The following is a 27,087-nucleotide window of genomic DNA, read 5'->3' on the forward strand; positions in this document are numbered from 1 at the left end:
AAGCGACAGGGGAGCTTCTCGAATGTCTTCTCAAAGCTAATCGATGGTATGCCCGCCGGCACAATGTTTGCCAAATTCAAGAGCACCAATGTGGCCGCATCCACAGCCACTCAAAGCGTTGCCGATGGCAATCCCATTACGCAGTACTTCGAAATCGGCAAGCCTGTGGCCTGTGCCGGCCCAGAATTGGTATGGCGCATTCATGATGCCTACCGCAAGAGCGACAACAAGGTGAGTAAGGACGAACACAATTTTTTTTAAATTTAATTTAAATATTTTATATGTTAAGTTTCTGTATATAAAATCTTCTTTTTAACTTCAATTTTTAATAGAGTAAAGAATATGAAAAACCTTTTCTTACTTTTAAATCATTTTTGATTAACATTTAAGAACGATTCCCTCGCAGCAATGTAATAAGCTTTCTTCGTTCAACTCTTTTCTTAACGTAATTGCATCTCCGTTTCGCAGGAATGTTCGGTGTTTATATTCGAGAAGAAAATTGCCGAGAAGCTGCACAAGCCGCGACGCAAGGAGACCATAACGGAGCTGCTAAAGAGTTCGGTTAAGACACTGGAGCGCTTCCGTCATCCGCGGGTGAGTGTGCCGCGGTGTCCTCCAATCGATAATTACTTTTCCATGAGAACCCTCTCATGTTTTCCCTCCCTTTTTGGGTTCTTTGTTCTTTTTCCGTTTGCCCCCGCAGATACTACAAATCTATCACACGGTCGAGGAAAGTGCGGATACGTTGGCCTTCGCCTCTGAGCCCATCTTCGCCAGCCTCTCGAATGTCCTGGCCTTTCACGTGAGTTTTGGCCACAGTTTTAGTTGCCATTTTAGCAGTTGCCTGTTGCCAGTTGCTAGTTGGTAGTTTGAGTTGCTGACAGCGACATGGACATGCAATTTGTGTTGTCGCTTGGTTGCCTTTCAGTCCTATATTGGTTACGGCCTTTTTTCTGCCTTTTTACGCTTTTCAAAGATAAAACACGGAGAAAAATGTTTCGGGAATTTTTATTAAATTAATATTTATATATACTAATGTATATTTTATAGTTTATTAACAAGTTTTGTTAAAGTTATTCTAACTTTAATGTCGTTTATGGTTTTATAGATTTCTAAAATGTGTTTTTAAACTTTATTTTTAGGTTATTTGTGGTAGAAAACATATTATAATCCGCTTTACATTAGAATTTATAGCGGGAGACATTTTAAAATTATTTTCTAACTATTAATCATAACCCTAAATATTATTTTTTACGGTGCAAATGACCGTCCCTTTGCTGGTTCATCTACCATTTCACAGGTAGAGTGGAACAATGTTTAGACTGTTCGGTTGATTGTGGCTCTGTTTTTGGTGTTGCTGCTGCAGTGGATGGTGCTGTTGCTGTGTTTTGTTAAAGTTTTTGCAGGCCAGCCAAGTGCATAGTTTGACTTTGGAGCACAATTGCGAGTGGGTGGGGCAGTGGGCGTGGCTCTTAGCTCCTGGCTGCTGTCGGCTGGCTGCTGGCCAGTGGAAACTGGCAACTGATGGGTATGCATGACAGAAACACAAACGCCAGTTTGCTTTCACGCACACAACTAAATCGAATTACACAGTGTATGTGTCTGTGTCTGTGTGTGATTGTGAACGTGTATGTATTGGTGTGTGATTCTAGATCTGTATGTGTGTGTGTGTGTGTGGGAAAGTTTACGCTGCCAAGATTGAGTCAATAAAGAGCTTCAGTTGGTACGCAGAGGTAGGAAATTGATACTCACACACACACACACACAGTGCGTGTCGCAACTTAAAGGTGGTTTTAGCCAAGATATTGGATTATATTAGTTGCTCAACTCAAATTAATTTGGGGATCTAAACTAAAACTTCAACGATGAACTCACGAAATCGAGTTAAAGGAAGGAACGTTTTAGGGTTGGTCAGGAAAGGTAGATGGGGATTTAAGTAAGTTAAATTTATACTCAATTTTACTTCTTTCCATTTATTATGAACTTGGAGGTCTTATTATTAGACTCTCTTAATGGTTTATCTATTAAAATGTTAAAATTTGCAAGTCTGCTAAAGGGATACAAATGTATAGCATACTTTTAAGCGCTAAAAAGAAAATCACTTTCTTTGGGAATCTATAAGAACCCTTTACAGTATCGAAACGCACTGTAGGACTTCTGTTTAAGACTACGCAGAACAAAGCAACAACAACAACAGCAGCAGCCCTTATACCCATATAAACAGCTCAACAATAACCGGAAAGAACCGAAACCTGCTGAATAGTTTTTAGTTTCCATGAAAGTCGATTCGAGTTAAATTACATTGAAAATTGCAAAAAGGTAAAACTCAAAGCGTTCACACACATACAGAAAACAAACGAAAAATTGGTAAAGGAAAAGCCATGGGGAAAAACAAAAAGCCAGGGTCGAACAAACAGCAGAAACACGAGAGATTTGAATGGCTTATCATCAAATGCAATGCTCTGAATGGGAATTTTAAAGCCATGAGCTGAAAGTAGCTTGGTGAAAGTCCAAGTAGCCGAGGGTGAAAGTGAAACAAATTTAAGGCCATCCGGCCAGCTCAGTGCGGGATTAGGCCCTAACTCTTTATTACCTGTCCGCAACAGTACACAGGCAAAATTTTAAAAAGGTTTTTTTTAGCTTTAGATTTGTAGGCTAAGAATCAATCGAAAAAGTATCTAAAAACAGGTGATGGAATATGCCTACTATATACTTAATAAGTCAGTTAATAAGATAAATTTCGAGTTACTTAAATCAATGGGCTTAAATAGAAAACTAACAAAAATTTCGTTCACTGTTTAGGAGTCGAAGACCTACGAAACAACCAATGTCACGCCGGCGGCGGGTGGAGCAGCAGCTGCCCAGGCACAGGCGGCGGCGAGTACTGTGCCACAGCGACCGGCCCATGCCAAGGAATACAATTTCTTGGACATGGAGCTGAAGTACGGCTTTCTCCAGGTGAGTGGCACCTGGCAGGTGGCTGTTTTCAGGACAGCGGGTATAGCATGACCTCAAACGCTTTGCTTTCGTTCCCTTATCCAGCTGACCGAGGCACTGGCGTATCTGCACTATTCCGGTCACGTAATTCATCGCAATGTGTGTCCATCTTCTATACTAATAACCAAGCGCGGTATCTGGAAGCTGGCCGGCATGGAATATGTGGGTGAGTTTGTGTGTGTTCTTAGGTTTAGGTGCCTCAAAAAATTGAAATGGATTGGTGGCCGGATCAGCAATTTGTATTCATATTCACATATTTGGATTGCAGAGCGAATGAACGAGAACGATTTGAACAGCTCCATTCCGTGCCCGCCATGGAGCAACCGAGTGTCCAAAATGGCCCAGCCGAATCTCGACTTTATGGGTGAGTAAATACAGATTGGTCATGTCCTAAGCCACTTACTACTTCTGAAAAAGTCAAGAACATGAATGAACATCATCTATTTTGGGACTTCTTGATGTCAAAATAAATGATATATCATCATGAAGAGGCGTATTTAATTGGAATATTCTTAGGTTTAAGAGGTGGCTGGCAGATTACAGTGATAATGGTATTAACAAGGGTTTAAGGATATTAATTAAGTTAATTCAAATTTAGGAATATTTTAGGGTTATTTGTAAGTCAAAATTAAGAGAAAACAAAGATAGTATAAGACACCTTCTAAATCACAAACTAATTCCCTAATTAACTCGTATCACTTTATTATCTTTCCATTAACCTCGCTTAGCTCCCGAAACTCAGTCAACGTCCAAGTGCAGCCTGCTCAGCGACATGTTCTCGCTGGGAATGGTGATCTGTGCGGTCTTTAACAACGGAAGGCCACTGATACAGGCCGGCAACTCCACCTCCAACTATGCCAAGCAAATGGAAACGGTGGGTAAACAATTTCTAATTTCTGAATTGCCAGGATGGACTTGAGAGAGAGGGGGAGGAGGTTTTACGACGACAAGTGCCAATTGGATGGATGAAAAGTTTTGAGCCGAAGCAAAACGCTTGGATGGGCTTGTTTGCGAGCTGTAATTAGATTCGCAGCTTTGTCAAATGCAAATGTAATCAAAAAGTCCACTTGAAACTCTAATTATTTTGCCACTTGTGCGGACAGGTGACGGAGCAGGAAAAGCTGCAGGAGCTGGAGCAGCAGCAGTAGCAGATATCCCGCGGGCGCTTGTCATTAAAACTTTTCGTCCTGTCCTGGGCATTGGACGTTTCGAAGTTGCCTTCCCAAAAGTCCCCAAGTGGTTTCTAATGTTGTGGCAAAGTTTGTTTCGTTTATGCTTATGGACTGAGAGAGAGTTTCTGGCATAAAACTCAAACCCCTCAAACCCATCATCTTATTTACCCCCTTTCCAGCTGGATGATCTGGTCCACAAGTTGATGCCCAGGCTGCCAATTGCCCTGCAGGAGGCCACTTCGCGTATGGCCAGTCGAGATGCAACGGCCAGACCCACCGCCCAACTGCTGCAGCTCATCAAGTACTTCATGTGAGTGGCCAAATTAATTAACTTCCAGCTAAGACGACGAAAGCAACAGGAAGCTTAACAAACTGTGGCAATTTGCGCAGTTACTCTCAAAGTTTCTGTTTGAGTTTCAAATGAAATTGACACCTGTTGGGAACACTCACCTACACATACTCATACCCGTACTAACCCCGACGACACGCAATCTCTAAGCCAATTTGTACCTGTAGCTGAAATTCAATTGAAGGTTTCATTTTTTTTTCTTTTTTTTTTGCCCCTCAGTCAACCATCCGTCCTGCCACCTTTCCACAACCGACACACGCACACTTTAATTACGTCTGTTTGCCAAATGAAAGCGGTAATCAGACCTGAAAGACATACACAATGCAAAGCGAATGGTAGCTAGGCACTGAGAGAAATGGGTTAACTTTCAGTTCTCTTTTTACATTAAAGCTTCTGTTTACTAAACCAGAGAATGCTCTAGATTTCTGTCTGAAAATGACATCTCAGTAGTTACTTTCCCAGTGTAAGATCTCAGTGCTTTTCAGCTGATTGTGGTACGGTAGTTGAGCTGGAGTGGCATTGCTTCCACAACCCAGGCTGGCTGACTCTGGGATTTATGACGACAGCAGCTGTTGGGCTGCCTCCCGTCGAGATCTGAAAAAGGGGAAGGCGACGTGCCGCGTTTAGACAAACAAAGCCAAAGACGATGGAGATGGCAATGGCGATGGCAATGGCAATGGCAACGGAGAAGTGGCGACTGAAGTGGCTGCAAGGCACAAACCAAGCATGAAGTACATCAGTGCTCAGCTAGGGAATACCGCTGGCTGTCTCCGGGTTATATATGCCCCATAGGTGAATTGAATGTAAAGCAGCGCAAAACGTTGGCAATTGTGTGGTAATGCTGCTGCTATTGCCCTGCGAATTGAATTCAAATTGGCTTTTCATAAGTGCAATTTCATGGAGTAATCACGGGACAGGTCAAAGCAGTTCTTGTTTATTCATTTACTTAGAGCTGATTGCTTATTCGGATCTGGGTTTCGAGATTGAGACGTTTAAGGTTATAATACTGCCTTCAAGGATCAGGAAAATATATCTTCCTCTTATCTAATGAAAGCTAAAATGCTTTTCAGTTTCCCATTTCTTTAATATTTCTTAGTTTTTCAAATACATTTTAAAGGATATTTATTTTCGATATTATTCTCTTAATTTGTGTCTTTATTTTCACGTAAAATTATATTGTTTAAATATTAATAACCCCTGAAACTCAACCCATATACCTCCTGCTACCGCCTACGCTCCTAAACGCGCTGTCAGCAGCAACAGTGAAAGCAACAGCCTGCTGCCTCTGCTGCTGGAAAAGCACCGCCTTCATCACAATCTCAGCCTCTTCACCATGCCTCTCCTTTTGCCTCCTTTTTGTAGTCAGCCAGTCAGTTAGTCAGTTAGTCAGTCAGTGAGTCAGTCAGTGAGTCTGCCAGGTTGGTTGGTGGCAGCACTTTGAAGTTAATTTAAATGTTGTCAACATTTTCCGCGTTTTTAGCAGCGTATGCAAATGGCTTGAGTATCCTGGCAATCAGTGGCAAGCTAACTTTCCTCCAATTTAAGCTCAAGTAGAAGATTTTGAAATAAGATTTTTCCGCTTGGTCGATTGCCATGATTAAGTCAAGACTAGACAACGGAGGCGTATACGCAATGTGATTCGATTTCATTGCTTAACCGAGCGAAACTAAAAACAGTGAGGCATAGCTGAAATTTATTTGCCATTTGTGGTAAATTTCATAGAATCCATCTGTTTTTTGCGAGATAACCAGGAAGCCGCACTCAGAAAATCACTCAAAATGGGGAATGAAATGATGCGGGTCGAAAGTAAACACTTTTTGGCAATTAAATTTCAACAATTTAATTTACATAACAATGAAATGTATTTAGAATTCCATTTTAGAAAGTTTCGGCGCCTGTCTGTCCCTCTGCGGACTGAGAGGGGGACTTAATATTTTAATTTCAATGGCACAGAGATAAATATTGCCTTTGGCTAATTTTTGCGGGTTTTTCCCTGTGGCCATTTCCATTTGATGGCATTTCATTTTATTCGCCCTCGCACTTGCACTGCCAGCTTAATGTTTAATTGATGCCATTTACCAACTAATCCCAGGTACAATCGTTTAAACGAATAACACAAAAAATTCATGCAATTAAGCACTTAAAGCGATTACAAAACATTTTTTATTTACACATTTATACTCCGACATTTTTATAAAAAGCGTGCAAATAAGGTAATTTAATTCGTTGCCATCGACTTAATGTTGTCATATTTCTCGTTTCACAGCGATACGCCAATAAACGCTCTCAAATTCCTGGACGTGGTCAACATGAAGGACACGCAACAGAAGTCCCAGTTCTACAAGACCACCTTGATCGAGGCCATGCCGTTGATACCACGTGTAAGTGGCATCCACTCCTCTCTCTAGCCCTGCCACCGGAAACGGATGCAGCCTGTTGGACAACATTTTTGGGCCAACGAACTGACAGCACATTAATCATTAACGGCGCCAAGTTGTGCGCTTTACGGCCAAACAATTTGTGAATTACGAGCCGTTTTATGTCATTTGCAAAAATGTTGCCACTGTCCTTTTGTTTTCGGTTGGGGAAAAGCGGAAGGAGTTTGTCTTTATTTTCGTTTTGGCCATTGTCTGATGCCGCTTAATGACGGCTTAGCATTGGCAATTGAAATGACATAGACTGGTTAATGACTTCCCCGCATTCGTGAACCTTTTCCTTCTTTTTTTTATTTAGAAACTCTGGTGGCAGAACATCTGGCCCATGCTCAAGTCGGAGATCAACAATAACGAGGTCCTGGCCGCTGTCCTGCAGCCAGTAATGCTCTTTGTCCAGGAAGCCACGCTCACGGAGTACGACAACCTCATGTCGGCCACCATGAAGTAAGTGGTCTTATTTATAGCCTATTGGCTAACGAGGAAAATGGTTGTCCAGGTTGCTAGCCACCAATGAAAAAGCAGCTCTTGTTAGAACTAAAAGTGGCTTTAAAAAATGTAATTAAAGAGATTTTAACTATAATTAAGTAGGTGAGATTAAAGGCTATAGCCAGCAGTATAAATATAAACAAACTTTACATAATTTATAGTTTTCAAAGTCAAGCAAATGGAAGGCGGAGCTTAAATAAACCATAATTGAGAAGCTATTTCTATTCAATAATATGAATATCACTGAGGACATTCCGGTTTCAAAAGTTTCTCTATCGTGTCATTGTTCAGCCAGAATCCCTTCTGTTCTTGTCTACCGATCCGAACTTTTGTGTTTCTCTGAACAATTGAAAAACTTTCGCGACACTTTTTTTTATGTTATTCAATTTTCATGACGTTTTATTGCGCCGACTGCGACAGGCGACAGTTCGTATTGTAATTTATAGAGCTCGACTGGCAAACTTTCCCAGGACCTGGGAGCCCCCAGGAGTGCTCACCTTTGGCAGTGAGCCGTGCATAAATTAGTAAAACACACACAAAAGCCCGCACCACTACGTCTACGAAGCGACAGCAAGAGAGATAGAGAGAGTTCACTACTTTGGCCCAAAAACTTGGCGACAAACTTTGTGGCCACTTGTAAGACGCTTATTGACACCAGGCCAAAAAAGAAAAATACCTCAAAAAAGAAATCGAAACTTAGTCCTTGGAACTTTTCACGCGCATTTATTTTTAGTAATTTCTTCTGCCTAAGTTCTTTACTAATCAAATCTATGTGATATATCCCAGAATCATCTACAATACACCGAAATCCATTCAGGCCAGCGTTACGATACTTGAGAATTTGCATTTGATTATTGAGAAGACGAAGCCCGAGGACGTTACCACAGACATAATGCCAATGTTGTTCTACTCCTTCGATGGCTCCACGATACAAGTGCAGGTGAGTGCTCCTCTCGGCTATGCAAATCAGACCAGAAGCCGGGACAACCAATGGTAATGGAAATGGGTTGACGTTGACGGAGCTGATTGTGTAATTACAGCAGCAATTTCTTAATTAACTGCGACTCAGACTGACTCGACTGACTGGGAGCACAAAAAGTGCCGGGAAACTGAATTTGCATTTTCTTTCCGCAATTTCAAGTCCTTAGAGTGGGGTAAAGGAAATTCAAATTTAATAAATACTAACAAACATTTTAAGGACACAGGAAAATACGGTTTAAATTGAAGATTCAAACTTAAGATTATTATTTATTAATGACTAATATGACTGTAGACCACCCTGTAACTTAACCCTATAATTATATTCCGAACTTAGAGCGCTGCCGTTGTGGCTGTGGCCAATGTGTTTGATAGCATCGATGAGCTCTCCATTCGCCGGATGGTCTTGCCCAAGGTGAAAATGGTATTCGAGAAGAACATAACCGACCCGAAGATAGTACAGAATGTACTCATGTGCATTGAACGCGTCATGGACCGCATGGAACGGGCTCAGGTGAGTAATCTAGTTACCATTCCCGCTATCTACTTCACACATATATCACATTTCTATGATAGGTAATGGATGAGGTTTTGCCATTGCTGGCTAACATTCGCATACCCGATCCTGATATCATCATGCGTACTGTGCGTAAGTTGAGCCACACAGCCTACGGCAATTTCACACACTTCCAGTTCCATTGTTTTTCCAGGCTATTATCGAAAACTAATTAAAGTGCATGGAACACAATTTTCCCCTTGGCCCATTTCAAACAATGCAGATTTACACCGATTTATCTGCATGCTAACATGGATAAATACAAAATGCCCACAGAGGTTTACTTTTAAGAGAATTCTGTACTAGCTGACAATTTGATTTAGTTTGCCACAAAATTGGTGAAGCTTAATTGCTAACAGATAGCTTGATTTATTCTATAAACTACTGGGATTTGATTGTTGTTGCATTTAGTTTGATTTATATATTCATTAGAAAACTTTAGCTGTGATTAAAAGCTGGAAGGGAAACTGATAAGTTCCCATTAGATTGATTAAAAATGTCCCAAAGCTGACTTGTAGTTACTTGTTGATCATAAAAAAACATAAAATAGTAGTAAGTAATATGACAATCTTAATTTAAAATTCCCCAGGTATCTATCACAAACTGTTTGTGGACAAAACTTATGGCCTGACTGTGGAGACGATGGCCACCAATGTTCTGCCCCTGCTCATTCCGCACACCGTCAATCCGGCACTCAATTTCGAGCAATATTGCTACCTGCTGGAGGTGAGTGTCCCTGGGTGGTTATTTCAGGATGAAACTTGCCCAACTGCTGCCGTTTTTATTTTTCTTTTTTTTTTATCAGGTGCTGCAGCAAATGCTAGAGGCCATCGATCGCCAGCAGAGGAACAAGTTGAAGCTGGACAATCTGTCGATGGCCTCGCCGGAACGTCACCGCACCCTGCGCCATCAATTCTCGACGGACAACATGAATGCGCCGCCCTTCAATATTCCCAACTTGCGAATAGATCAACGCAAGACATCCAGTGCCGAGGACATGGCCCGCAAAAATTCTGGCGGTGAGTGAATCCTTCGATTTGTATAGAAAGACTTCCTGAATGGATAATAAGTCGCTAAGAATAATATCCACAAACATATGGGGGAAAGTGTGTTTTAATATTTAGGCAAATGTAGGTAGACTTAGAATTTAAAATGATTACTGATTGGAATAAATTTTTACATCAAAAATGCATAACATCACCTTTTCGATATAGAAATTAAACAGAAATCTTTGTGATATTTGTTCAATTTATAATAAATTATGCACACCTACCTACCTCTGGACAGAATAATTAAGCCATACCTTCGTATTACCTCATGACTAATGCATGACTGAATGAAAAGTAAACCAAATGCTGGGACTAAGAAATTTGGCGTTTTGCTTGTTAAGAAATCTATACTGAATCTGTATTTATGAGACTCCATCTGCCCACTTGGCTTGTCGGTTGAGTGGTTGCCTGTGGGCATGTATAATTGGAACTTTCGTTGTGATTTCAATTTGATATTCATCGAACGTGACAGTGGCTCGGTTTGCCATGCCCACTAATCAGCTCGGCTCCTTTCGATATCGGGACGGGGCCATTGTGCCCGGGCATTTAATTGTATTATCCTGGCTATGATAATTTTATAATTACGAACATGAAAATCAAAAGCACTGCCCGGAGCCTGGTATTATCGGCCATGGAAACACTGGCTGGCTGGCTGCTAGCTGCACTGCTGCTTAATGAACTTTCGCCGTAATGATGATTTATTATGATGGCCCTAATCGCCCGCAGACACGAGGCATTTCAGGTTCAGCTCAGTTTGGCTCGACCCACTGTGCTACTGCCCACCGACAATTTGCCACAGAGTCACCTTGAACCCACTCACCGACCCACTTGTTAATTTCCACCTTACCACCTGTCTGCAACTGCTGCATATTGCCACTTAAAAGTCACAAACAAACGCAAGGCCACGCCAGGCCATTTTCAGGCATTCAAACACAGGGCCAAAAAGCCAACCAAATCAAGATCAGAGTCTGAAAGTAAAAAAGTTCTTGATGTGTTTGATATTAAATTTTTGGAAAAAAAAATGACTTTGAAAATGTTATAAAGAAATATTTTTAGCCAGTTTGAGGGGAAATAAATTACAAGTATAACAGGGTATCACATTCCATACGACAATTTTTCGCATCAATCTAGCCAGTATTCTGAGTTTTCTATGCGAAAAATCATGATTACTTTTTTTGACGAAAGTTTAAGTATTTTCACCAGTTTTATAGCTACTATTTAGTAAAAAAGAGTCGCATAGAGAAACTACCGACAAGTTTGTGCAGCTAACGTCTAAATCTAAGTACCCTCATCATTCCTTTTCTGATTTTGAGAAAAATGAATTTTGGCCAATTTTCGATTTTTTATAAGGGTACCCCCCTTACCACCCCATTGACAAATTAAAAAAAATTCAAAATTCGATTTGTTATAGGTTTGAATGTTAGTTGAATTAGAAGCTTAACGCGGTATGGCACCCTATATTTGGACCATTATTGGCTTGGTTATGGGCACATTACTACTATTTTTGGGAAAAAATCGGGACTAACCAAATTTCGCATTTTTAAGAAGGGTTAATATCATCTTTGTTTGTCAGAAAATGTTAAAAATTTGACATTTTAAACTGTGAACGCAGTTTGACTAGGAATTAAAAAATAATCTCAACGAGGTATGGCGTTCCATATTTGGACCATTATTGTATGGGAATATGGGAATAATACAGTCTATTCGAGGGGGGAAATGTTATTAACCACATCATCAAATTTCTGGAAAAATGAACGAAAATTTACTTATTACTTATTAAGTTTGAAAGCTATTTGAATTGCGAGTTCAGCAAGCTTATTGGGTAAGTTAGGGACATAATACTGTCATTTTGAGGAGAAATTCTGAGATACCCAGTTTTCGGATGTTCGATAAGGGGTGATAGTATCAAAAATTGCAAAAATCATCTAATTTTTGGAATAATGGATAAAATATTAATTAATTGCTTATTATGTAAAATTGAAACTTTAATGGGATTTTAATTACGAGTTCAGGGAGGTATTGCATTCCATATTTGGACCATTATTGGCTTGGTTTTGGGCATGATTCTATAATTTTTGGCCCATTTTTACTGGCATTTTTGCTAAGGTAGCTTAATTCAAACACAAGAGATGATGTAATAAAAACGAACTAAAATCAAAACCCTTCACAGTTTCCGTCAAGGTTGTTTGTGGAATTTCAGGTTAATTGAGAAGTGAATGCCGAGAGTGACTGGCGCAGCCTTGACAATTGCCATGAATTTAAGTTAATAACTTTTGGCATAAATTGCCTTTGAATTGGAATGGAACTGGCAGGAGGGCGTTGAGGGTCTGAGAGGCCAAGTCAGGTGCAGCGGCCACAACCGCAAAATGTGCGAATGTCCTTGGCAGTGACAGAATCCCAGGCGTGCGAATCCTTGGCTGGCTGGGTTTCGGGTTTTCGGTTTGTCGGTTGTCGGTTTTTGGCACTGACTGCGGTCCCGACGTCGGAAAAAGCTACGTGCCTGTGTTTTAGGCCCTGACCGCGACCTTTATTAGACTTAATTAGCTTCACAACACAATGCTGGTGTGTTTAGCGTAATGGTATCTGGTTGAAAAACAGCATTCCCATATGTACAGCTACACTGGGAAAAATATTTGTAGGTATAAGTAAAGGAAAAATATGGTAAATTAAACTTCTTTGGACAAATTTGAATATGTAGAAAAGATTAAAGGTCTATATTTGAAAGGAAAATTAACCAAAATATTAACTCATTCACACATTTTGTTCTCCGTGTAATGTCCTTTTTCCCAGGCTCCGGCATGCTGGGTGGCTGGTGGTTTGGCTGCTCGCCCTCGTCGCCGGACAGCAATTTCCTGCGCGTGGGCAACGTGTTCCCCAACCGGCGGCTCTCGGACAACACACTGATGACCCCGAAGATCCGGATAGCGCCATCGTGCGCCTCCTCGCCGGGCGGTACTCCTGGCAGCGGGCTGCCGACGCGTCGCCACTCAAGCATTGGGCCCCAAGAGCGGCGTGGCTCCACCATCAATTTGTCACCGCCAACTGTAAGTTGTTTGTGTCTGGCCCGGCACAGGGTTTCGGTTTCAATATATACTCGTATATTATTTTATTTATCTTTTTGTCTTTATTTTATTGGCTTTTATTTTGTGGCCGTCATTGTTTGTTGTGGTTTCTCCCCCACGTGCCGCCCATGTGCCCTTTATTTATATATATATTTTACTTTTTGTCTTATTGCCATTGAATTGGTCACATCGACGGCCACAAAAGGCTTGCCATTATTTGATTTTTATTGAGATTTTTGATTTGAGTGCGCCCTGTCGCTTCTTTGTTTCCTTGGTTTGGCTTTTCCAGCAGCTCATGTGCTCATGTTTAACCCGCCGAACTACTCTGTATACTACTACTACTACTACTACTATAATTATATATAGCCAAAATATAGATATAGCGCCTAGAATAGCGTTTATCGTGTTTTTAACTACAGTCTACAGTTACAGTTACAGTTCAAAGTTTCTCAGTTCTACGTTCTCAGTTCTCAATGCGAACATTGCCCACATGACTACGTACAAAACCAAACAAGAAACATTCCGTTCTGGGTTCAGTTCACTCTTTTCCGTTCCGTTCTAATTTCATTTCCGATCTGATCAGTTTATGAATGCCATTATGTATTAGCTCATTTCCTTTCCAAATGAAACAACCGCAGCGAAGTTTACATATCACAGATGCTCTAACACACACTCTCTTATATATCTTATCTCCCCCGATCTCAAAACCGATCAACTTTTACACTTAACATAAAAACTTAAACAAATTAAAAATGCCAAAATGAACTACGGTGTTTTCCGGGGTCTTTCGATCGCCATGAATTTTATTTCTCCTTCCAAATTTATATATAGTACGGTGCCCGCGGTAGCTCTGGATCGAGTCTATCGGTGCCATCCACTTCGGTCTATGTTGTAAGTCTAAAAAACAAAGCAATCCCAGTGAACACTGCGAGCTTCGACCAAGTCGAAGATATTGTACCCTTGAAGGAAGGAAAATCTTTAAAGATTTTAGGATTTCTTTTAAAAGGAATCTTTAAGAATAAGTCAAGAAATTTGTAAAAGCCAACGATTTGTGATCATTAAATACTTCAAATAATTATTAGAACTTTAAAATATCTTGTCTGTTAGCTTCTATAAACAATTTTATATAATCAGTTTATAATATATATATTTCTAAGTACTAAGAAATTATTGCCTTCTCAAGGGTATAAAAGCCACCCAAACTTTGGCCAGGTCTATCTGAACGGATTCGTTTGCAATTCTTGTGCGAGTTGTCGGCAGCACTTTAAGCCAACATCGAAATGGACTTTGTCTTGCCAAGTTGTTAACTGTCGTTTCATTGTTATCGCTGTCGTCTCCAAAAGCACTTCAAAGCTACAATTTCTGTCCTATTTACCCATACACGAAATCACTCGAACAATACAACGATTGCCAGGCGAACGGAAGCCAAAAATGGATGCGTTTCCGTTTTCGCTTCTATTGCTCGCCCGCTCGCTCGCACCCGTCTCTTTGGCTGGCCTTTTTCGATATGTAATCGTATTTATGAGACTGCAACTGCAACTGCGTTTGAATATGAATTTGACTTGCTGCCTAAAAACTCTCGTTCTCGTTCTCGTACTCGTACTCGTACTCGTTCTTGTGCTGTTATTTGGATTGAAAACCTGTTGCAAGAATATTAAAAAAAAAAACTATTTTTAATTTCATATTTATGTTCATATATGTTTTTTTTTGTTTACATTTCCGTTATGTTTTGTGCATTTGCTGCGCTGCCGCTAACTGTTCCTCTACATGTACTCATCTCTGTTTGTTCTGAAAATGATTTTTATTTTGTGTGTGGTTCTTCGTTGAGTTTCAAGTTTCAAGTTTCAAGAGTCCTGTTCTTGAACTTTGTCTGCCTGTACTTCCGTTCTCTCTCTCTCTCTCTTTCTCTGGGAAAAAGAAAAGCCTATGCTAAAATCCAGTCTGGTGTATATATAAAGCAGTCAGCTCTGTCCCATTTCTGTTGTCTTTGGTGTTCATGTTATTATCTTTTCCTATCTACGTATCTTCTTATTATTTGTAAGTATACCAAAAGTGTCTTCAGTAGGGGAGAGTATTGAAAAAATTAAGTTCCACGATGTAAATTTGATAAATGGAAGAATTTTCAGCTAAGTAATCGAATTGATGGAGGAAAAATCTATCAAATGCGGCGGTTCAAGGATGTGTATACAAATTGTAGCATACTTTTAGGGCTTTGACGAAAAATGTCTAAATCAGACTTGTACCCAGGAATATATCTTTCATTTATAGATATTAAAGCTATTTACAAAATTAAAATCAGTCATATAATTCAAGTTTTTAAGTTATGAAAAGTGACTTTTTATAAAACAAAGGGAGATTACTACTCAGAATTATACATTTTCATTTGTAAGCCAACAAATAAATCGTAATTATTCCGCATAAAATGCTACACATATAACAACATTTTAGGTTTATTTTACTATAAACTGTAACTATACTATACTATACTATATACTTCATTAAATGTCCTGATCGTGCTCAGTGTTGATTTGATTTCGTTTCCATTTAACTTTGTTCATGTTGCGTTCGTATCAGAAAGAAACTAATGAAACACCAAATACCATACACACCTGAACATCTACACTATCTCTCTATATATATATATATGTATTTGGCTGATAAAAAAGAACGTTTAAAAAGTACAAATGGAAAGTCAGATTTTATGTGATTTTTTTTGCTGTTGAATTTTTGAACGACAGCGCTGTGATTTGATGTTAACTCGAGTTTTGTCTTTATTGAGCCAACAAAAAACACGAAACACAATACTGCCTTAAATTTCATGTGTGTATATTTCCGTTCTTCATTTCATGTACGAACAAAACAAAAAATAATTGAAACAAAAATCGAATATATACGTATAAAAATAAAAACAAAAAATAAAAAATTCGCAGCTTGCACGGAGCATGATCGTGAGTACACGTTTCATAATTTCGGATTTCGATTTAATTTTCTCTTTCAGTCTCTTCAACTCACTCCCTGACTTTTCTGCCTCTCAACTATTTAAGGTCTAGACACGCACACATATACACACACACACACAAAGAGACTTACGCACACACGCAGTATGCTGATATTAAATTTTATGTTAATGTAATTTGATTTCATTTGCCCCGTCCCCTTCCCCCACAACCACCAACCGCCTCTCCTCTGCCTTTCATGTCTGCGAGGCCAAATTTGATTTGGAATATACATATATATATGCATAAATACCCGAAACGCATTCAGCCTCATATGATGTACATACATATGCCTATCTATCCGTATATATCCTATATATATTCTCATTCAGTTTGACTTTCCATGTGTTCTGCAATTCGTTTGTATCAATGTTTTTTGATTCGACCTTCTCCTGTCCGTTGATTGATTGATTTCCAGTTTGGCTTTGTTTCATTGTTTGTTGGTTTGTTCGATTGTTTGTTTGTTGGTTGGTTTGTTCGATTGTTTGTTTGTTGCACCATCAGCTCAATGTATACTTATCCGTCGGTAAGGCTTGGGTACAACCAAAAAACACACATTCCCCCACATTGCAGACCCCATGTACATAGCACAGAAACCAATAATGATTATATATATATATAGTCACGATCCTGAAAGCATCCAACTATGATATATTGATATTACCATTGACAAGCCCCGACTAATCTTCCAAAGAAATCTCCTTTATTGTACTCCCAAAAACAGGGTGGCTCCATGCCGAACACCTCGAGCAGTGTACCATTCCTGCTATCTTCGAGTATGCAATCGATAAGGTCACGTCGCCAGTCAACCGTCCTGTCATCGGGTCCACTTGGCTCCGGATCGGGGCTATTGCAGCAATTGGGATCCGGCATGGTAAGACAATTAACTTCCGTATCTGGCACGGTTAGCCCGGTGCCGCTGTTGCGGGTAAATGGCACACGAAACAGCCACAGCAACGTCCGAAAGTGTCCGTCACTCAATATCACATTCAGTCAATAATACGATCTGAACGAAATCGGTGAGGCTACGGCCAACGCCGATTCCAGCAGATACGGTACAGCCAGCACCAGCAATTACAATTCCGGCTACAATTACGGCCCAAATAATTATGGCCTAAATTTCAATCAGAGCCTCAACAATGTACGTTACAAGGCCAAGCTGCGGAGCATGAATCTCAATCTCAATCCGCCAAGGAACTTTTAATTTCAGAGTCTCAGAGTAAACGAAAACAATCAGATCAAAACTATATATATATATATAGTAAACGAAATCAAACCAAATGGAGATGATATTATGCAAGAGGGGCAGAGGGTAAAATGTAGCAAAATCAAATATATATGCCAAAATCAATGAATGATCGTACCTATGTGAGACCTACTATAGCCTAGCCATACGTAATACTTACATTAAAAAACTTGATACTAAACTAATACCAGAAAACGAACTATCAATCAAATATTTATGTATATGCATACTAATAGATCGAAAACACACACAACTGTTGTCTTATTTTCTTTTTTGGGAATTTATTCAAGTCCTGTATTTGTATGTACCATAAGTGTTAATGTTGAGAAATATCTGAAAATCGTAACAAAGTTATCCAGCACATAGCCCAAAATTGGATACTACTAACTACTGTTTATCTTTATTATTGATTGATATTATTAACTATCTTAGTTGTTGCCATTCCAATCGATTTTAAATCCCTGCCCACAAAAAACAAACAAATCAAAAATTCAGAGAAAAAAAGTATATAACGACTGTGTGAATCGTCAAATTCAATTAGTTATTGGAAAATCAAAATTTAAGGAATCCCTAGAATTTCCCATCCACACATACCAACACTATGGCCACCGCTACACGTGTGTGTGTGTCTGTGTTTATGTGAGGAACGTGTATCCTTTATCCTTGTCGTCCTGATAATCGTGCTTGTAAATCCCACGATAGTGTTGTTATTGTTAAAGCCCACATTACCAGCTAGTCTAGCCTAAGCACCTGCACCATTAATTCACCGGATTTATGTCGGATTAGCTGGCATTATTCCAGCTCTTACGAGTTAGTTAGTGCGACTTGGAGTTAAACGATATTTTAGGATAGTTACCATTAGCAAAGTACTCTAAGCTAGCACACCTAAGTTCATGGAAATTGGGGTAATTGAGGTATATTGGTTTTTATTTTATTTTTTTTTTTAATTTTTATAAATATTTAAAAATGTTTTTTCAAAATTCCTTGTGCATGGTTTTAAAATTGACTTGTTGAGGATTTATCCCTTTGGAAGATATTTTTCCAATGTTTGCGGCTTATCTTAAAGTTCAAATTTATTCAAATTTTAATTCTTGAAAAGCTTAAATCTATACTATATTCCTAATTAAGAAAGTTCCAACTTTCCCAACCAAAAGTAATGAATGTAAAATGAAATTGCATGATAACTTAAATTTCTCACAGGATAGCCCTTAAACTTTAGGTTTCACAGGAATACAAAGATAAATATATGCTGAATCATAGGTGAAAGAGATGCTTTTTCTAAAGCTTAAACTCTAAGAGAGAAAAGATGAAATAATATTTAAAAAAAACAGAAACCCGTTCCATTGCATGCGCCTGCAAATATTTTTGGTTTTTCCCGTTCCTTCTGCATTTTCACGCAGCTGTAATATATTTTTGTGGTGTTCTTACTGAGTGTCATGGCATTATGAATGTATCTGTACTACTTGACTTGCCATTTTACTTTCTGCCCATCTGAACTGCACTATATATATATAAATATATATATATATATATATATACTCTGGAAATACAACAACTGAAAATGAGTTATACCGAAAAAGACGAAGTGAAAACTCAAGCTGATTAACGAATCGAACTAAACTGCTGATCATGGATATATTGTTAAATATATATATATGTGTAAACTTGATTGATTGACTGACACTGAAGGCTTCAGAAGGCTGCTATACCTGCTATCTTGCATACCTATATATACATATATATCGATCTGAACTATATGAATCTGTTAACCGACTTATCAGATGTTTATATGCATTTGTATTGTATTTTACTCAAACTACGATTAAGTCATTGCGAATTTATTGTAACTGTTAAATGTATACTTGGCTATTGCACAATCAGTGTTGCTTTTGACCTTTAATTAACCCCAAACTGACACCCCAACCCCCCCGCTTATGCATTTTCAATTATTATTTGCTTTTTGCCGTACTTATGATTACTTATCATTATACTTCGAAATGTGCCTTAAGAGTTCAAAGGTTCTCGCATTCCAAGTGCTTAGTGCGTAGATTGTGCGACAAATCTTTAAGAATATACTAAAACTAACTTTGATGAGATCGAGTAAAGAGTAGCTACCGCGATACCTAGACAAGCAATGCTCGGCTTGAACGTAAGTCAACCGGAGGTGAGAGGTCACTCCCGATGGAAACTCCTTCCCGATTATACCCACACTCATCCACAAATGTACCTTAGTAGTAGTTTTGTAGAGTCACCCACATATCCGGTGGTAATCCAACACACAAGACACATATCTTACACCTCCATAGCAGTAAGTCGTTGGCCCTAGATATATACTATATATGTTCGTAGTTTGCATTGCGTAACCAGTTGAACCCAATATACCAGATCCCTCAGAAACTCTACACCGGAATAACCCAGAAATAGGAACCAAAACCCGAACCGAAAATCGAAGCGATGCATGACAACCGATCCCGATGTTTGTCCCACCTTTTTTGCTAATCCATATAATAAATATATATATATCTTTATAATAACAATATATTGTGTGTGACCCTTTCTCTCTCTCTCTCTTCTTGTCTCCAAATATTTTGGTGTTTTCCCGTAATAATCGTAATTCCCGTAAAAATATACGTAATATCCGTAAACGGAGTGCGAGATACTTCGTTGCCAAGTAGCTTCAGCAGTTCCCAAACATATTTGCCCAGTAGCTAGATAATACCCACCATAGTATATGTATTTTGAAATAAAACAAAAAAGTTTGATACCGAAACAACCAGATTGATGGCCTAATTATCTTGCAACAACTCTATTACAGTATCAACTATTCTCCGGACGTAACTAAACAGATAAATACATTCAAAAGAATCCAATTACTTTTCAATGCAATTTCGGTCCATTTATGAAACACCAGTAATCAACTTATATATATTAGCGGTATAAAACATAAAAATATATAACATTGTAAACGTCTACCCGAAAGCGAACCGCAAGCTTAACTAAGTAATTTCAGTCGAATCTCTAAATGTTGTTAGCCAAACCAATTCGATGTGACCAATGCGACATAATAATCACAAATTAATTGTAATTTATTCAAACAACAAAAGTGTCAAACACAATCCAGCAATCACAATGAAATACACGATCCAAAAAAAAAAAAACTTAAAACCAAAATACACTATGCAGAATGCAATCAGTTCATAGAAACCCTAACTATTCTTGAATACATTATATATTTATTATGAATGTTTTACGCTAGGCCAAGATACATGTCAAATATACCTCTATGTGTCATAGAAATCATGCAAATTATATTTTCATTTAATTCATAAATAAGAAACTCATATCATTGTGAATTATTGATTTATTTTGCCAACATCAACCATATCGCTATCTCGGATACAAATATGCAATCAAATAAGAGGAAATCGTGTACCTACATCGTACCTAGCACCATAAAAATCAAACTTATCACAGAGCTTTACAGCAAACGCAATCAAAAAAAAAAAAAAAAACGAAAAATAATGAATATAAATAACCATGAAAGAGAAGTTTATTTTTAGCCAAGAACCTCGAGGGGTTCCCGCCTGCGCTTTACAGTGATGAATTACATATATCTATATATATATTTCCCATCATTCAATCCATTATATATACACTCTACTCTGTTCAACCGGAATATCTATGCAAACCACACCCAAAACTACTACTAAGGTGAATACACACGAAACCAAACCAAGGTCCACCGATCCACTAACTACCGATCCAAAATAGAACCAGAATCATTATTGCAGCCGATGTTCCTGAAGGCAAACATCTCAAATCTCAAAATTTATAGTCAATTTGTATAATTGGGCAGCTATATATATGCGTTTTAGTGTGTGGTATCTGGTATATTGTAAACTCTTGAAAATTTATATAGTGAAGACGTCATAAATGTATTCATAAAGTAACAAAAACGGCAATTAAAGCGATTATCATTGTTGTGGTATGTTTAGAGGAGTAGAAATGAAAAAAAAAAACTAAAACCAAATATGAATTTATATATGTATACAAGCAAGAAGCAAGACGAACTCTACCTAGGACACGCTAAAACCTACTTTATATACACATACATATGATCTATAATGCTCTGAATAAAACACGAACGGGAACGGGACAATCAAAATTGAACCGACATTAATTCTATAAAAAATACGAATTTCCAAAAGTAATATCTTTATATAGTTTATGTTACATTTGTTGTCGTTGTGTTTGTTCGATCCGTTGGATCTGCATTTGGTTTTAATGCCACCTTGAAGATAAATCCTGAAAACTCCAGCATATCCTTGCCATGCACCTGAATCTTTGCTTTGCATTTTGTTCATTCTGAAGTTTTTCGTTTAATATTTGGTTACGTTTTGCGATCTTAGACAAGGCATATCGTTATGGTTTACTAGCGTTTAATCGTACGTATACATAATTAGATTTACTTAATTTTAAATTAATGTTTACGTGAGAGGACACACAAACTAAACAAAACCAAAAAACGAAAAAAAGAAACAAAAAACAAAAAGCAAAAAAATGATAAATGAAAAAGGGGAAAACCAAAAGCTCAAACTGGACTGAACATTTAAGAATTATATTATGTACATTATTGAATTGCATTTGATTGTGTGAAGATCGTTTTAAATGAGAGTAACTACGGTTAATATTAAAGGGTATATTATATTTGTATTCGAACAATTTGTATGTATAACTCTGATCGTATGTACGTTATGTTATTGTAAGTGTGACATCCTAGAACCTATTACGAAATTGAAATGAAAAGCCAACTCTGTCTCTTGTGATTCTATTGTGATGCTATGGGAGTCAAGCAGCACTCAACTGTTTTTATGCCTCTTAAAGTTTAAAACAAAGCTAATCGAAGCAAAAACCAAAGGAACTAAACTACCTATCTCTATATACTCTAGTCTATGCAATGCAAATTGGCAACCAACAACTATTGAAAACAATCATGCACAATAAATGTTATGCAATTGAGAGAATCCAAGGCCAAAAGACCCTTAACCTTAAACTTTTTCTTATACTCGTACTTACACTACTTGAAGTAATTGTGTACAACTAAAGGAATTCTAGATTTTAAATGTGCTAAAACTGTTTATAGTCAAGTACTTAATTATGAGTGTAATTATCGAATATTAATACGTACAAAACGGTTGGGGCATTCGGCATAGTAATACTTTAATGTATAAAAGTGGGATCGATGGTTGATTGATAAGATGGAAAAGTGCAAAATGCATGTGACAATGTACGTATATAAAAACAAAACAAAATTGAATTTAAATGTTTAATAAATGTGTGGAAATGATACAAATGCCTTAATTTTTATTAACTTTCTAATCCCTGCGTTGGCTTTTCATCCAGAAAAAGCGGATCTAAGCTGCATTTGTTCGGCTGTTCCATATAGTCTAAGATCTGATGGTTACATAGACACTGTCCCATGCTGCGGGCCACATCATCTGACTCGTCCGTGTTGGCGTCCGCTATAAGAAGCTATTTGTTAAGCAGATTTTTAGTTAGGATCATCTTTTGATGGGAGGTGCTTTCTACTCACCTCGATTTCCCTGCACAGAAACGCCTTGGTGGTATCACTTAGCTTCTTCTGCGGCTGGCCCATCAAAGCATTTTCAACAAATTTATAAGCTTCGCTGAAACGGGTTAATAATAAAAGGATAAGTATTGTTTGGAAATTTTAATAGAATGAAAGTTATTCTTACTTCAAGTCAATGCCATGTAACTCCTTTGGCGAAGGCTTTGTCTCGTTCTGGATTATGGAATTAACAGTAGCAGCTGCCTCGAATTCACAAAAATCAGAAAGTTGGGCACTATTCATCAGTTCCAGCCACTGGGTGATGTTATTCAGGCTGACAGAGTCGCGATTTTTCACCATTTCCTCGCCTTTGGCGATAGCGTCGGTTACATAGTCTAAAAAGGATATAATTTATAAATTGTGAACAAGTTTTCTACTTATTATAATTATTAGACTTACGAAATACTTCATTTGTGTAGTTTTGATTGTTGTATTTGGATGCTTCTAGCAGGATTGCTTGCGAGTAGCCCATTCTGTTTAAACTCCTTTGAACCTTCAGCTTGCAGTCTCGTGATAATTTTCCATTTTTAGCTGCGTTTTTCGGCACAGGTGCCTTTGTTTCCGGCTTTGATTGGTTTTCCTCCATGACCTTTGTTTATGTTTTGCAAATTGCGCGAGTTTTTGTTGTACAAATATTAGGGTGGCCGTAGTATTTTTACCTGAAGAACAAGTTGCGGTATTTTTTTGTATACAGTGATTTTCAAAATTAAAAATAAATATTTCACATCGTATTTATTAGTATTCCAAAGCATATATTTAAAAGAAACCCACTTTTTGTAATAATCTTTAAATGCCATTTATTCAATGGCGCCTTGTACAATTTTTTGTATTGAACTGAACACACCTAACGTTTTTCATTTGGATAATTACACATTTATATATTACAAAGTTTTTTATTTGCAATAATCTTTTGTATTCAGATTTTACAGAAGAAAATGTAGCAGTTTTGCTCCATGTTGATCACAAATATATTTGCAGTATATTTGAGGTATATTTGGAGTTCGCGTTTTGTGGCTTAATGGTCTACCTCGCAGCAGTCACACCAAAACCCACAGTTAAAAAAATTTTGATTAGTGGCGAGTTGAGAACGAACGCGCTGTGTGGCTGCGTGAAGAGCCCAGAAATCCTTTTGTTTCAAAAGAAATCTTATTCGAAGATCTCTGATCCTGGACGGGATCTTCTAGTGCAATATATATGTAGACTAGGTAATTTGCTTTTGGAAAAATAAGGATACACTGCCAGGGTCGTCGATTCTTTTTGCTGTTGTTGTTGTTGCCAACAGAAAACAAGAAAAAGAACAAAAACAAATACTAAGACGACAAAAAGCGGAGACAAAGAAAAGAACAAATCGAGCGCGAAACGAAGTCAGTTTACGGAAAAACCTTGAGGTGACTCACTGCCAATTGGAAATTGATCACTGCCTTTACACATATCCTTGGAGTTGCCAAAAACGTAAAACAAAATTATATCCGGAATGCAGTCGTCGGAGAACGAGATTGGAATGCTGAATAAGCATCGGGAGCACATTCTGAAAAATCTAAATGTGTTGGTTAAAACGACTAATTACGGTCTTCTGGCTGCCAAATGCGTCCGATTGAAGATCTTGTCCAATCAGATGTTAAGAAATATCGAGGATCTAAAGGGTCGACAATTTAACATGGCCGACGATGATGTGAGTTTGGAGAATCATCGTCGGCTGTTCATAAAGATCACCAAGCGGGGTCCCACTGCCTACAACCAATTGATAACAGCCCTGCAAGAAATTAACTGTTTGGATGCGGCTAAGCTATTAGAATCGGTTGATGATTCCCCTTCAAGGCCACCCATAATCTCAATAAGGGGCAGTCGCAGGTCGGCAGATATTGTGGACACCCCGTCATTGGAAGGACCCTGTTTTAGCAAGGTGAGCTCCTTAGGTTTTCAATGTAAAATAATGTTTTTTTTAAACTTTCATGTTGTTCAGAAAAGCCTAATGGTGAAATTGTAGCGAAGTAGGTTATTGAACCGAATATTCTAAAAAACTGGTTTTTGTTCAATTTCACAAGCTTATTATGGTCATGTGTAGTTTTGTTAATACATTTAGGGCAAAATATGATATGATTTCACGTTTGCGACTCCAAACATATATTTTCATTCTAGATAATGTGGAGTGGTTTAGGAAGCAATAAAATAGCTCGATAACATTTCTCCTGAATCATGGAATCATCTTTGTTTGTACGTGCACTTCCGGTGTGCTTCGTCAGTTCATGCACTGTTTTTATATAAAGTACATACATGCTTATCAGTGAAGTGTCAGACTTTTCAATCTGTTTCAAATTTTGAAGAATATTATAATATTTGTTAATAATGCTAGGAAAAGAGTTAAAGATTTAGTTCTGTCCTAAGACAATGTTTGCCAAAAGAGTCATGCCATCATATTTGGTTCTTAAGTGAACATAATCAAGAGTAAATGACACCTTTTTCAATTAGCACATTTTATTAGGTTTATTTATAGATCAAAATTATGAAAGCTTGCTAATAAATAAACAGACCTAGCCAACTTTGGTGTTTATCACGAAATAATAACTTTTGCTTCCTATAAACTGACTAGGAATGTAAGCGGTTTAGTGATACTATCTAGTGACTTACCTATCAAGTAAATTAAGGGCTTCTTTACCACTTAGTAGGATGTACCTGTTGACTGGGAAGCTTTTAAATTGCATTTTAAATTCAAGAATCTAACGAATTATTCACTTTATGGCGTAGTAATCGAATTACAGAACAGAGTATATAGTATATAATGAGACCTCTTCAGAAACTAAAAATTAATCATTCCCTATCTTTTCTATCTTCTTTCCCATTGCATTTTTTAGAAGACCTCGGACGAACTGCTTGGAGAGCTCATACCTTACGAGAATCCCGACGTTAAACCCCGTCGTTTGGTGAATAAATCGGACAAGATTTACACGGATGATAATGTGGGCACATATAAAATGCAATCCCGTTTCAACCGCGGTATTTTGTTTATGGTGAATATTGTTGATTTCCCCGATCCCAAGCGCAAACGAAATGGTGCCGATATGGACAGCGACTCGCTGATCCAATTATACCACGACTTGGGCTTTACCATTTTTGCCTTCGAAAATCTAAGTCAGCATCAGTTCTTTGACATTCTGAAGAAGCTCACCTCCTCAGAGTATGCGCAGAAAACCGAGTGTTTCGTAATGGCATTGATGACACACGGCAGCCGTGTCCGCCAAGTTGATAAGGTGGAGTTTTTCGATGGATCCGTGGTCGATATGCAAACGATCAAGAATCATTTCCAGGCCAATATTAGTCCGTTTTTGGTGCATAAGCCAAAGGTGCTACTCTTCCCTTTTTGCCGCGGTGATCATCACGATTTGGGACAACATGCTATGAGTCCTTCGAACACATTGGCTATGTTGCATGAAGAGGAGACGCCTGAGATCGAAACGGAGGGTGTATCCAACGTTACCGTAAATGTGCCAACTCTGGCGGACACTCTCGTCTGCTATGCCAATACACCGGGCTTTGTTACTCACAGGGATCCCGAGACGGGTAGCTGGTACATTCAGAAGTTCTGCGACATAATGGCCGAGCATGCCCACAACACAAATTTTGAGGATATCCTTAAGAAGACGAACGCCTCCGTGGGCATCATGCGCACCAAAAAAGGTTCCATGCAGACGGGCGCCTATGAAAATCTTGGCTTCAACAAGAAACTCTACTTCAACCCCGGATTCTACAGAGAGTAGACCCATTAGCCACTGACTAAGATGAAATCATTCCCGACCAAATATTTGCATTTTTTAATACCGTATTTTAGTGTTTCTATCGTCGCATTTATGTCAATTTGTTCTCGCGTGCTATATATGTGTGCTCAACTCAATACTCCTATTCGGTCTTCGAATTTAAGTCTTTCTATGTGATAATTGCCACAAATTTAAGAACAAAAATTAAGAGATATATAAAACAGCAATTCCAGTATATATACACAGCCAGATTTAAGAAATCGAACTATTAAGCAAAATGTTAAGCAGTTTTCCAGTCTGATTTTAGAGTTTGTATTAAATTTACAAAATAAACAAAGAGTAAAAGTATATCTACATTCTTAAAATTTTATGGTGCACTT

General features: G+C 38.3%; 3 protein-coding genes across 4 annotated transcripts; 2 read left to right on the forward strand and 1 right to left on the reverse strand.

Annotated features, from left to right (window-relative positions):
• The first annotated feature begins 48 nt into the window (after positions 1-48).
• LOC108114524 (SCY1-like protein 2) lies at positions 49-22,673 on the forward strand. Of its 2 annotated transcripts, XM_017225554.2 has the most exons (19): positions 49-231; positions 469-594; positions 704-802; positions 2,803-2,958; positions 3,043-3,163; positions 3,266-3,361; positions 3,726-3,871; positions 4,349-4,479; positions 6,785-6,899; positions 7,252-7,397; positions 8,226-8,379; positions 8,755-8,931; positions 8,994-9,066; positions 9,563-9,699; positions 9,779-9,992; positions 12,813-13,066; positions 13,916-13,975; positions 16,775-16,954; positions 20,142-22,673. In XM_017225554.2, the coding sequence occupies exons 1-19, from the start codon at positions 49-51 to the stop codon at positions 20,166-20,168; spliced, it is 2,595 nt and encodes an 864-aa protein (XP_017081043.1). In that variant the 3' UTR covers positions 20,169-22,673. The 2 variants fall into 2 exon arrangements, with proteins under 2 accessions (XP_017081043.1, XP_017081044.1); XM_017225555.2 differs by lacking the exon at positions 13,916-13,975 and having other exon boundaries at positions 16,805-16,954.
• LOC108114523 lies at positions 22,639-23,612 on the reverse strand. The gene is made up of 4 exons (XM_017225553.2): positions 23,355-23,612; positions 23,083-23,290; positions 22,920-23,013; positions 22,639-22,858 (listed from the first exon to the last, which is right to left on the reverse strand). The coding sequence occupies exons 1-4, from the start codon at positions 23,539-23,541 to the stop codon at positions 22,694-22,696; spliced, it is 654 nt and encodes a 217-aa protein (XP_017081042.1). The 5' UTR covers positions 23,542-23,612; the 3' UTR covers positions 22,639-22,693.
• Positions 23,613-24,003: 391 nt separating this feature from the next.
• LOC108114586 (caspase Dronc) lies at positions 24,004-27,055 on the forward strand. The gene is made up of 2 exons (XM_017225642.1): positions 24,004-24,858; positions 25,808-27,055. The coding sequence occupies exons 1-2, from the start codon at positions 24,430-24,432 to the stop codon at positions 26,708-26,710; spliced, it is 1,332 nt and encodes a 443-aa protein (XP_017081131.1). The 5' UTR covers positions 24,004-24,429; the 3' UTR covers positions 26,711-27,055.
• Positions 27,056-27,087: the final 32 nt, after the last annotated feature.

Source organism: Drosophila eugracilis, unplaced genomic scaffold (assembly GCF_018153835.1).
Source record: "Drosophila eugracilis isolate 14026-0451.02 unplaced genomic scaffold, ASM1815383v1 contig_2154, whole genome shotgun sequence".
NCBI lineage: Eukaryota > Metazoa > Arthropoda > Insecta > Diptera > Drosophilidae > Drosophila > Drosophila eugracilis.